Here is a 13,746-nt window from a genome sequence, read left to right as displayed (position 1 = left end):
GAAAACTGCTGATTAACTTCAACAGAGGTCACATTTTGATAATTTATAAGCTAGAAATGATTACTGCAAAAGCAGCATAGGTTATTGGATGTTCATATTCTGATATCACTAATATTTATCAAAAGCAAACCAATTATATTGTAACCTATTAGAGATTAGAGTTTGAAATATGAATTTCCTAGTAGCAGAGTGGCAACTCAGATGAAGGTTCGGAAAAGGTGACATGGACCTTGTTGGGACCTGCGGTTGTTATAGAAGGCATTATGAAAGCTGTGGAATATGCCAGTATTTTTACTAGTCACATATGCTCCTTCATAGTTTATGGTCTCCCTACCAGATGTGGCGTTCCCAGGAAAACACAATCCATACCAACAGGTCAAAATCATGCTACAGTGGTTTGAGGGATATTTGATGTCCTGATTGCACATAATCCCAGTTGAATTGGTCTGGGGTGTCATTAACCATGCATTGGGGACATGGAGACTCCATGTTCTGATAATGTGCAACTGTCTTGTATGTCAAGATGAGGCAGCTATCTATTAGGTGACTAGGTGTAGTATGAAACTGGATGTTGTGATGCAAGAGTGGTCTCCTAATTATATGCTTCAGTTTCACCAACAAAAGTTGTCTTACATGAAAAGCCATTTGTTATTGCGTGTTTCATAATAATATAATAAAAATAGCTGTTCTCAAGATTTTACACAAATTCCTCACTTTCTCACTTACATATTAAACCATCTTCATTTTCTCCATATAAGTAAAGTTTCATTTTGTGCATATTCTTTTAAGGTGTACTCCAGAAATGATATCAATACTGAAACATAATTCCTGTGGAAAAGCTTTGGACATTGCACGCACTGCCCGTGACATGTTGGGTGGGAATGGCATTTCTGATGAATATCATATTATTAGACATGTTCTGAATCTGGAATCAGTCAATACATATGAAGGTAAGGTCATATACTTTTTCTGTCTTTTTCCTCTTTGTTTCCTGAATGCAAATAATGGACAACTGCACTTGATCAATCTGTTATAGGTACTCACGATATCCATGCTCTCATTCTTGGGAGAGCTATAACTGGAATACAAGCATTTAGCTAAAAACTGGACTAAATATTGTGTTGCTACTGAATATTTATGCATTGCTGTATTTTCTGAGGTATGTGTGAAAATACTTATTCACTGTGATTCTAAAATATGTAAATAATACTGTACATATTTATTTATTTATTGCTGTATTCTTAATGAGAATATCCAGTGTGTTTTACTCAAAGTTTACCTGGAATAGAAAAAGTAAATCAGTCACCAATCCAAAGATTGCACTTTACCACCAAGCCACACTTACCTGCAATATGAAGTGTAAATTTTATGTCAACACTGTAAGTTCTAGTTTTCTGTCCATAAAATTTCTTAATAATAACTGACACTGAACTGATGTTTGACTGTGTGTTGAAAATATAATGAGGAAAACAGGACATACAATTTCCTAACTCTGGCTATGATTCCTATACAATGAATAATGTTTGTAGAAGTATGAAGCCACAATTGTTTAGTTTATTGTTTATCCATAGATAAATCATATGTCTAACATCAGTTTGATACAAAGAGAAAACACAAGTAAAAGTTTACTGACAAGAATTAGGAAATAGATCTGCTGTTCACTTGCCCCATGGGTGATGCATCTGTTCATTTAAAAGATTATAAGATCACACTAACTTTTATTACAAACTTTCAAATACTATGTAAGAACATGTTATTTCTCATAAATACTGAACATTTACTGGAAACACTGACTTCTGTTTCTGAAATGTTCAATATACTGTCTTCTTTCATAAACAGCACTGCACCCTGCTGCTGATTTTTATAGACTTACTAGCTGACAAACCCAGCATTGCGTGGATATTAATTTTGCCAATTTTCTATTAGAAATGAAACCTTGTATGTATTTGAGCAGTATACTTGGTGTGAGATGTGCAGTTTTGTGAACATCACTATGGCAATGCCTCTCCATATCTCTGTAGGCAGCTATAGTTTTCGTCTAATGCCGTTTGTGCTTCACAGTTCAGACATGCCAAAAGCACAAGCAGGTGTAAGGGATTACCTTAAGTTGACTTGACTAGGAGTGTTTTAGTACTTAAGAATAAGTTTATTTAAATGTCATGCATGATGCAAAAGTTTCTCCTGATCTGTATATCATACAATGATATAATTTTATAGTTACATTCGGCAGCTTTTGTGGATAGTGTCTGCAAAATGTGTTGTGAATAGAGTTAGTAGCAAAGGAGTAAAAAATGTAAATGTCATGCACAATGTAGCAGTTTTTCATGCATCTCAGTGTTAATGAAGTCATATGTCCTGAACTGTGGTGGGTAGGTGGTTCTTACCCCTCAGCAATTGTTGCTTGACAGTAATGGATATGTATATCATGTTTGGTTGAAATTGGTCCACTGGTTTAGGAGAAGATGTGGAACATACAAAACACACAAACACACACACACACACACACACACACACACACACACACACACACACACACACACACCAGCAGCAGTAGCAGCAGATAGTTTTGAAAGCTAGGGTATTTTTGTATAATGTTATATGTTTTGGCCGTACTAACAGTTTTGCCCCCAGAAAATAGGCACTGGGAAGAAATTCTGTCTCATAATTTTTGTTTTATCAGGTGAAGTTTTCTTTTGACGCAACAACAACTTTCTCTGACAAAACTACTGCTAGATGCATGTAAACTAACCTGCTTGTAAAGGTGTGTTTACATCTGTGTAACTTTATGTGTGCACTATAGTTCAATTCTTTTATCTTGGCGGCTCGCACATGTCCGCCCAGATGCGGAAGATTGTTGCGTTGCCAGTTGCACACGACGCACGCACCAAGAGAAGCAGTGCCATAGTATAGAATAGTTTGCAAGCTTACATTTAGGGGGGAGCGCGCAGTTCATGAAGTAAAGCTACCACGGCCGCATTAACCCTTTCGCTGCTACAAAGACGTGCTCCCTGCATTCCGCGCTGTGTGCGTTTGTCACTGCACTGCTCGCCTGTGCAGACACATGGTGTTCTGACTGCTTTGACACACTTATCATTCGATTTCACAAAAACTATTTGGCCCAAAAATTAGATTTTTACACATCTTCTTGACTGATACCTTCCCCCCATAAATGAATTAATTTTGTTTTGATGTTCAACGCAGTTATTATGCAGCATTAAATATAGTAAACCATTGCACGAAATTTTTGAAGAGTTTGCAGAGGTAAAAGTCCATTGAGTATACTTTCCATATGGTCGATTTTAGTTGCCACAACATGGAGAATGAAATGTGGACAAGATACCTAAATTTCATGTAAAATTTACTGTATAACAATATCTCATTTAATTTAAGTACCACATAGGTGTCGTATGTAATATTGAGAAATATTCCATCTTTCGCGACTGTAACAAAAGTTTTATTTACACTGGGCACGTTTGGCTTTATTTAAAAGCACTTCAAGCGATCAAAAGGAAGTAGACAAAATACATTAAACAAAACTGTGGACTTACAAAAACATTAGGACTCCATCTATCAGTGAAGTGTTCTGAGCTATGTCAAATATAACTTTTGTGTGTGGCACACACAAACAGCATTTATTTGCTAAAACACTGATCAGCCGACACAAACGTTGAATATTGTGTTACCGCAGCACAAAACTATGAAAGGTGACTTGGCAATGGAGGAGACAAAATACTGTCCTCTGAAGATGCTTCAAAAGAGAGAAATGCGTATGGTCTAAATAAGTCGCTTATTACATTTGCGGAAGAGGAATATATTTCAATACCATTGGTAAAACTGCAACTGTGGAACAAAAACAAGAAAGAGAACATGAGTACCATTGTGTATGTGCCATACCTTTCGTTGATTGAAGTGCTTTAAAATAAAGCCAAACTTGCCCAGTGTAAATCAAACTTTTGTTACAGTCGCGAAAGATGGAATATTTCTCAATATTACATATGACACCTATGTGGTACTTAAATTAAATGAGATATTGTTATACAGTAAATTTTATATGAAATTTAGGTATCTTGTCCACATTTCAATCTCAACATTGTGGCAACTAAAATCGACCATACGGAAAGTATACTCTATGGACTTTTACCTCTGCAAACTCTTCAAAATTTCGTGCAATGGTTTACTACATTTAATGCTGCACAATAACTGTGTTGAACATCGAAACAAATTTAAGTCATTTATGGGGGGAAGATATCAGTCAAGAAGATGTGTAAAAATCTAATTTTTGGGCTAAATAGTTTTTGTGAAATCGAATGATAAGTGTGTCAAAGCAGTGGGAACACCATGTGTCTGCACAGGCTAGCAGTCCAGTGATGACAAAATCATGCACAGCGTGGAATGTGGGGAGCACGTGTCTGCAGCAGCGAAAGGGTTAATGAAGAGACAAAGCACTAGAAATTTCAAGAAATTGCATTCAAACGAATAAAATTCGTGAAGTAAGCCACTGCGATATTGTTTTTAAATAAAGAAAATATTAAGCACCGCACAAGGTTTGAACTCATAACCTTTTGCTTAGTAGCCCAACACCTTAACCGTTATAACCTTCTGCTTAGTAGCCCAACGCCTTAACCATTACGCTAACGCAGCTCATCTTGCAATGTAACTACATGAGGAGTCTAACACGTCATGCAAAATACTGACAAACACTGTTGGTATGACTATGAATTACTGACGCTTCGTCGAAGTACAATAGGAAATAAACACTTACCGCTGTTCTTTATTGCGAAAAAGCGGTTAGTGAGATTGATACAAACACCTTTCCTTGCTATCGCCTGAATTAGGAGTCTTATTACTTGTTAGGTTTAATTAATTAATAGAATATGAAGCAATTGGTATAAAGAATGCTTTTTCCAAACTTTCTATAAAAGAAAGTCTGCTATCAAGACATTGATTTTGTTCTTTTACTTTATTTATGACTGAACATTTCTAAAACTGAAAACTCTCATCTGTGCTCTGCACTGCAGTCGAGATCTGTCAACGTCATTCTCTGTTCATTGGCTGACTGTGTTTTGTGACGTCAGATGCGCAGAACGAACCTAAACACGGCTGCCAACATAAATGATGCGCACTATAGGTGCATGTAGCCATTGAACGGAGAGGTGAGGGGGTGAATGCAACTTCGCAGAGTCACACGGGCATCTGATTTGTGCACACAGGCTGCCCCATGTAGGCACAGGAATCTCCGCACTCCAGACAGGGAGACAAATGCAGCAGTCATGTACGTCTATGTAATTTGAAGAATATTATCATGCATTTCTTGTTTGTGGCTGGTATATTCTGCAGATTAATGTCAGTGTGAAATGAAATGATTGTCTACAGTTTTTCACAACAAAAACAATCTAGAAACAATAAAGACACACCTGAACACAGTAAAGCCATTGTTTGTACTTCTGACAAGTACGTATTGATGAGGAGTGATTCTGGGACTCTTGATGTGCCAGCATTGACCCGTTTCCTTTACATGTCACTTCAGTTCATAGATAGTTTGCGTATAAAAATAGTAGTAGTAGTAGTAGTAGTAGTAATAAAGTCCACCTTACTAAGGTACCAATCTGGCAGTGTCGCTGCAAGTCCTCAGTGGTGCATGAATAATTTAGTCTCAGATCCTGAAATTGTATTAGTTGGTGTTCTCACAGTTCAGGGACGGATGTAACACCATTGATTTAATTTTGATACTCTTCCTTATTTATTCAGATTAAGTTGCACGCAACTGATGACCAGTTCTCACACTTTTTCGTAGTATCAGCAGTTTATAAATATAATTTCATTAGTAATACTCATCTAATCAGTCCACTTTCTCTCCAGATAATAACACTAGTTGGCCAAGTTAGTTACCGAATATAATGGACTTTTGACAGTGGCAGGATAACTCATCGATAGCGCTCTAACAGGTTCAACAATCATGTCTTCCTTATCCATATTTACACCTATCACTGACTGACTACACAAGGAAGTTCATACACGTTTATTTTCACAGCTGAGCACAGATCTTTTCACTGATGTGTTGACAAAATAATTGCTGATTGTGGGACTGATTAAGGTACAGTGCTCGTGGTGCAGGGTGCGGTGGCTAGAAGTCAGGATGCTGCATATGGGTGGTGGAGCTGAGGTCGAGCCCAGATGGCAGAGGATGGCAGCTGCAAATGTAACAAGTTCTTTTATTGACACATCTGCACTGCTTGATGCATAGGGTCAGTGTCCAGCTGGCTGCCGAATTCTGCTTGGCTGTCTGCCCGCACAACCCTTGTTGCCGGTGCGGTACTACATCATGCCAATGACCTTGTTACATAAGCTGGTTGCATGGACCCTGCACCATCATTGTGCAAATTTTATGCTGCTATGGCTTCTTTGGCCCCAAGTACCATTTGCTGACATCACAGCAGGGGTGCCCACCACACTAGGCCCCCTGTCTGGCAGTGGCTGGTGTGCATGGGAAGAAACTTCCTGCCCCCTGGGCAGGAGTTGGCTGTGCTGCCGGGGATGTACATGAGTGGCCAGTGGTGTCATGCCTCCATAAGTCTGTGGAGAGATGTAGTGTGCAAAACTGCTGTCCTGCAGTGGCCTCGACTAATAACCTCTGTTGACAAGCCCATGTGGTGTCCTCATTTGGCACAGCTGCATCATCTCGGTTGGGCTGCGAGACTAAGAATAATTCTATTAAAAAAATGACTAGTGCTTGTGGCTGGCAGCAAGATGTGTATGCACCATTACCAGTAACAGATGGCATCTATATTCAAGTGTGTGCCAGTTTAAGGTTTTCAGCATTCCTGTGAGTCAAACAAACCTGTGACCATTCATACTACTTTTACTTGTTTACATTCAATATACATGTCAGTACTAATTGTTATGGGCCCCATACACTTGAAATGGAATGTGGAAGTGTTTTTAAGCAGTTTCCTGTGTAGATTGACTGCATTATCCTACTATGCTACCAATGAACAATGAACAATGTTTTTTTTTAGTCCTACTGCCCCAACAGTCATCATTCCAGTGGGAGACAGCACCTTAAACCTGTTGGTAAAAGTGATAAGTGTAGAACTTTGAAGTTCTTCCCAGTCCTGGCCTTCCTCTGGACCAACCATTGACTCACCACTCAAAGTCTAGTTGTCGACATCTTGTATTTCCTGGAGAAGGAACAGTACCCTTGGGAGAGGGTAGTAGTTCACGCTCCTTTGACAGAAGTCTACCCAACCATCCATTCACACCGGCTTTCAAATGCTTGATAGCAGTCTGGAGAATTTCCAATTACTTGCAAACACCAAGTAGTTCACCCAGTGCCTGAGAGCAGCATTCACAGTGGGGCTGCATGTGGGTGGTGCAATGTTTATCTGAACAACAAACAGTAATTTAATTGGCTAGATAAAACATCTACTTACCAAGCAGTGGCAGAACACACACATAAAAGAATGTTGTAACTAGGCAAGCTTTCAGAGTCAGTGGCTCCTTCTTCAGGCAGAAGAGTTGAAGGGGAAGGAAGAGGGGTGAGTGAAAAAGACTGGAGAGGTCTAGGAAAAGGGGTAGACTTTGGGAAAGTCACCCAGAACCGCAGGTTGGGGGAGACTTACCACACGGGACAGGAAGGATAGACTGATTATTGAGGACTGCATCGGAAGAGATTTGAAAACCTGAGAGCACACAGAGTGTAGTTACTGTGAAGAGATGCTGAGGTGGAAGAAGTTAACATAAATTAAGGCCAGGTGGGTGGTGAGAACCAAGGACATGTTGTAGTGCTAGTTCCCACCTGCGAAGTTCTGAGAAATTAGTGTCTGAGGAAGAATCCAGATGGCATGTTTGGTGAAACAGACACCGAGGTCGTGATAGTCATGTTGTAGAGCGTGCATGTTGCATGTTGCCAGTATACACCCTCTGCCTTTGTCCATTCATCCTAATTGATAATTTGGTGGTCGTCAAGCTGATGTAAAAGGTCGAACAGTGTTTACATGACAGCTGGTACATGACGTGTTGTTTCACAGGTGGCTCTCCCTTTGATAGTATATGTTTGCCAGTTAGAAGGCTGCTATAGTTGGTGGTAGGAGGGTGCATAGGGCAAGTCTTGCAGCAGGGATGGTCACAGGGGTAAGAGCCATTGGGTAGGGAGATGGGTGCAGAAGGAGCATGGGGTCTGACAAGAATATTGTGGAGATTTGGGGGGGGAGGGGAGGGGGAGAGGGGGGGGGGGAGGGGGGGGAGGGGAGGGGAGGGGAGGGGAGGGGGGTGACGAAAACCTGTTCTAGATGTGGTGGGAAAAATTTCAGACAGAATGCATCTCATTTCAGGGCATGATTTTAGGAAGTCATTGACCTGTCGAAGTAGCTGATTTATGCATTCCAGTCCAGGACAATACTGAGTCACCAGTGTTGTGTTCTGAAGCTGTTCTTTTGGAGGGATCAGCTGTACCAGGATTGGATTTGATGGCCCGGGAAATCTGCTTTTGAACTAGGCTGGTGAAGTAATTACGTGCAGTGAAGGCTGAGGTGAGACTGGTGGTGTATTGCTGTAAAGAGTCTGCATCTGAACAAATACGTTTGCCTTGACATGTCAAATGTTCCCTCCCATACAGCTTTGGCATTTGAGACAAACGTATTTGTTCAGATGCAAACTCTTTAGAGCAATACACCAAGAATTTCACCTCAGCCTTCACTGCACATAATTATCCCACCAGCCAAGTTCAAAAGCAGATATCCCGGGCCATCCCATCCAATCCTCGTATTGCTGATGACTGTAAAAACAGCTTTGAAGCACACCACTGGTGACTCAGTATTATCCTGGTCTTTAATGTGTAATCAGCTACTTCAACAGGGCCATGACTTCCTAAAAACATACCATGAAATTAGATTCATTCTGTCTGAAATTGTACCCATCACATCTGGAACAGCTTTTTGTTGCCCTCCCCATCTCTGCAATATTCTTGTCGGGTCCTGTGCTCCGTCTGCACCCATCTCCCTACCCTATGGCTCCTAGCCCGGTGACCGTCCTCACTGCAAGACTTGCCATATGCACCCTCCTACCACCACCTATAGCAGCCCTGTAACTGGCAAAAGATATACTATCAAAGGGAGAGCCACCTGTGAAATGACATGTCTTGTACCAGCTGGTATGTAAACACCGTTTGGCCTTTTATATCTGCATGACAACCACCAGATTATCAATTAGGATGAATGGGCATAGGCAGAGGGTGTATATTGGGAGCATGCAATATCCTGTTGCAGAGCATGCTCTACAACATGATAACCATGACCTCGGAGTCTGTTTCACCACACATTCCATCTGTACTCTTTCCCCAGACACCAGTTTCTCAGAACTCTGCAAGTGGGAACTAGCTCTACAACATGTCCTTGGTTCTCGCAAACCATCTGGCCTTAATATATGTTAACTTCTTCCATCCCAGCATTTCTTCACAGTAACTACTCTTCTCTTCACTCAACTTTAGTTTTCTACATCTTTCATTGTCTTACCTATCTATTTTTCACCACCCCCTCCCACATCTGTTACATACAATGTACTTATCTTTTTGCTCTTATTAACTCGTGCATGATGTGTAAGCAGTAATCTCTGTCTTGCATATTACCCTGTGTTCCACCTTTAAGCTCTCAGGTTTTCAAATATCATCTGATGCAGTCCCCATCAATCTGTCTTTCCTTCTCATCTTGTGCGGTAAGTATCCTCTGATCTGCGGTTCTGGGTGACTTTCCCAAAATCTACCCCTTTTCCTAGACCTCTCCAGTCCTTTTCCTTCACCCCTCTTTCTTCCCCTTCAATCCTTCTGCTTGAAGAAGGAGCCACTGGTTCTAAAAGCTTGCTTAATTACAATTTTCTTTTATGTGTGTGTTCTGCCACCACTTGGTGAGTAGATTTTTTTTATTTATCCAATTAAATTTAAATTATTTTTTCAAAAACTGATTGTTTTTGTTGAACAATAAACAAGTAACTTTAAACTAATCTTGGATTTTTTAGTTTCGTGATTTATTACCCTACAAGGCCTCCAAGTTCCTTTTTAAGATATGAAGTTTCAACACCCAAGAAAGTGGCTTTTGTTAAATTTCAGTGAATTGTTGAAGATTACTTTGTCTCAAACTTCTGTTGAAATCATCTTCATTAACAGATTCACGTGGGGAATAGCTGTCTGAATAATTTCTTCTGTCTGATCATACATTGTTTCACTCTCCTCATTATCGGCAGAGCTAGTTCACGTATAAACTTGTACTATTGTTGTGGGTGTTGGCTTTATGCCTATCCTGTGTACGAGGGTTGCCCAGTAAATAATGCCCCATATTTTTTTTCTCCGAAATAAAAAATATTAGAAATGTGACACTTTAGGTGCGAGTTATTTGAAGTTTCCCGCGTGTGTACGCAAAGTTTAAATTTCCTCCGACAGAGAGCGGTGGTGTAGGAATGTTCTAAAATGACGTCTGCAAGTGACATCCGTCAGAAACAACGTGCAGTGATTGAATTTCTCGTAGCAGAGGAAGAAACCGTGGGCAATATTCATAAACGCTTGTGCAACGTCTACGGAACATCTGCAGTCGATAGGAGTACTGTTGGTCGCTGGGCACGGAGGGTGAAAGCATCAGAGGGCGGTGCTGCGGAGCTCCGAGATTTGCCGCGGTCGGGAAGGCCTCCCACGGCTGTCACGCCTGACATGTTGCAGCGGGCTGATGTTCTCATTCGACGGGATCGACGCATTACGACTCGACAATTGGCACTGGAGTTGTCAGTAAGCAAAGGAAGTGTGGATGTGATTATCAATCAGCTTGGATACTCAAAAGTGTGTGCAAGATGGGTTCCTCGGTGTCTTACTGTCGATCACAAATCCCAAAGAAAAGACATTTCTTTCGATTTGTTGCGACGCTTTCACGTTGACGGGGAGGCCTTTTTGTCACGGATTGTGACAGGTGATGAAACTAGGGTGCATCATTTTGAGCCCGAAACAAAAAGACAATCGATGGAATGGCGTCATGCTTATTATCCACAGAAGAAAAAATTCAAAACAGTTTCTTCAGCCGGAAAAGTCATGATGACTGTGTTTTGGGATTGCGAGGGCGTAATTCTCATTGATGTGATGCCAAAAGGCAGTACCATTAATTCAGAGGCTTATGTCAAAACATTAGACAAACTTAAGCAGCGCTTCCGGCGCCTTGGGCGTCATGTTAACCCACAGGATGTTTTGATTCAGCATGATAACGCTCGTCCTCACACAAGTTTGAGGACTTGTGAACACATCGCGAAACTGGGTTGGATAGTGTTACCCCATCCACCCTACAGCCCCGATTTGGCTCCTTCAGACTTTCACTTGTTTGGGCCAATGAAGAATTTCATTCGTGGAAGACGTTTTGCCGATGACGAAGAAGTGATTCACGAAGTGACAACCTGGCTCCGTAGGCAGAGTAAAGATTTTTACCGGCAGGGAATACACACTCTTGTGTCTCGCTGGAAAAAGGCCGTCGAACTTGAAGGAGATTATGTGGAAAAATAAAGCAAGTAGACAAAACATCAGTCTTTCACATATGTAAATTTGATTGTTGTGGAATAAATACTTCTGGAGAAAAAAAATATGGGGCATTATTTACTGGGCAACCCTCGTATAATAATGTGTTCACTGTGCTGCGCATAGTAGCTTACCCACATTGCTATGAGGGTCGCCCAGAAAGTAAAGCACCAATTTTTTTTCTCAGCCAAAAACAATGCTACAAATGCAGAATATTCCATATGTATTATTTGAAGTCTCCTGAGAGAGAGAGCGCATCAAGATTCTGTCACTTCTGACAGATAGTGTAGCTGCAGGACAGTTTCAAAATGGCATCTGTAGGAGATGCATGTTACAGCAACATGCCATCATTGAATTTCTCACTGCAGAGAAAGAAATTGTGGTGAATATTCACAAATGCTTGTGCACAGTCTATGGAGCATATGCTGTCAACAGAAGTACAGTTAGTTGCTGGGCATGGAGGGTGGGGTCGTCAGAAGGTGATTTGGTGGAGCTCCATTATTTGCAGCAGTGTCTGTCACACCTGACACACCTAGCCTAGCCCCCTTGGACTTCCACTTTTTTTGGGCCATTAAAGAATGCCATTCGTGAAGACATTTTGCTGATGAGGAGGTGATTCACACAGTGAAGCATTGGCTCCACCACCAGGACCTGGATTGGTACTGACAGGGCATACACGCCCTTGTTTCGCGCTTGAGGAAGGCCATAGGATGGGATGGAGATTACGTGGAAAAATAGGGTATGTAGATGAAACACCATTCTTTCATGTGTGTAATTCTTGTTATCTTCAATAAAGGATTGTTGAAGAAAAAAATGTGGTGCACTACTTTCTGGGCAAACCTCATATTTTCTTATTCATTATTAGACCTACACCTGCATTATCCCTATTTGATTTTTTATTGATGACAGTGTACTCACCTGACCAGAAGTTCTCTTTATCCTGCTACCAAACTTCACTAATCTCCATCCCATCTAACTTCAACCTAAGCATTTCCTTTTCTTTAAATTTTATAATCTACCTACCCAGTTGAGGGATCTAACACTGCATGCTCCAATCCGTAGAATGCCAGTTTTGTTTTTCCTAATGATGACATTCTCCTGAGTAGTCCCCACCTTGAGATCCAAATGGGAAATTGTTTTGCCTCCGTAATATTTTACCCAAGAGGATCCCATCATCATTTAACTATATGGTAGAGTTGCATGTCCTTGGGAGAAGTAATGGCTATAGTTTCCCCCTTGCTTTCAGCTATTCACAGTACCAGCACAGCAAGGCCATATTGTCTGACATTATTGTAACAGATCAGTCAATCATGCAGACTGTTTCCCTGCAACTACTAAAGAGGCTGCTGCCCCTCTTCTGGAACCACATTTTTCTGGCCTCTCCACAGTATTAATAATATAATATTGTTTCTTATATGGCAGTTACATTGTCTGGAAGAAAGTTTATTATTTGAAAGTCATATTTCTGTTAGAGACACAACTAGGAGGATCAAACTCAATGAAATATCTAATATTTTGAACAAAATTTATTAGTGTCAGTGTACTGCATATAAATGTAAGCAGTTTGGAAACACTCTTGATAAATACTCTTTTATTTTAGGTTGTACCAAAAGTGCCAATTTGTGTCATGAATGGTGAAAGTTTGTGATCGTCCTCCAACATGGAAAAAACTCCAGTGAGAATCCATACTGCCTCAAAATCAGTGTACAGGTATGCAATACACATGGAGCATAGTATCAGAAGATGCAACACAGACATTTGTGCACAAGTTTTGGAATAATGAGTGTCCTGTAGCTTTAAGTAATGAACATCTAGTCTGTAACTATGAATCTAATACTGAAGACTGCAGATTATGATATTTTCTGTACACCAAAGTTGCTGTGGTATTGTATGAACTAAAAATGCTTTCATGATGCATTTGTTAATAAATAATTTTTATTTTTAATCAATAAAGTGCAATACCAAAAACATCATATTAAAAATTTTATTCTATATTATTATATGACTCTGTTGAAATGAAAGTCTGAATATTGTCAAAAAGATGCCACGTTTCTGCCAGAGAGCTGGGACCTAGTTTTATTTTATATTTATCAACATGACACACACACAGTTAATTACATCATTAAGAAATGAAAGGTAACACCAGTAGTTACTTTGTGATTGGTGTAAGAGGTAACAGTCAAAATGCTCACACATGCATGTTGACA

The 13,746-nt window shown here is 40.3% G+C and overlaps 1 protein-coding gene across 1 annotated transcript in view; it reads left to right on the top strand.

Moving 5' to 3' along the window:
• LOC126470763 (glutaryl-CoA dehydrogenase, mitochondrial-like) overlaps positions 1-13,484 on the top strand; it is a 428,045-nt gene extending 414,561 nt beyond the window's left edge. Inside the window, exons 6-8 of the mRNA XM_050098768.1 lie at positions 790-950; positions 1,037-1,159; positions 13,140-13,484. Of these exons, the coding sequence (XP_049954725.1) occupies positions 790-950; positions 1,037-1,101 (226 nt within the window). The 3' untranslated portion in view covers positions 1,102-1,159; positions 13,140-13,484. The remainder of the gene's footprint in view (positions 1-789; positions 951-1,036; positions 1,160-13,139) is intronic.
• Positions 13,485-13,746: the final 262 nt, after the last annotated feature.

Source organism: Schistocerca serialis, chromosome 3 (assembly GCF_023864345.2).
Source record: "Schistocerca serialis cubense isolate TAMUIC-IGC-003099 chromosome 3, iqSchSeri2.2, whole genome shotgun sequence".
In the NCBI taxonomy this organism is placed as follows: domain Eukaryota; kingdom Metazoa; phylum Arthropoda; class Insecta; order Orthoptera; family Acrididae; genus Schistocerca; species Schistocerca serialis.
Note: the sequence above shows the minus strand (reverse complement) of the source record. Positions and strands in the feature narration are given on the sequence as shown.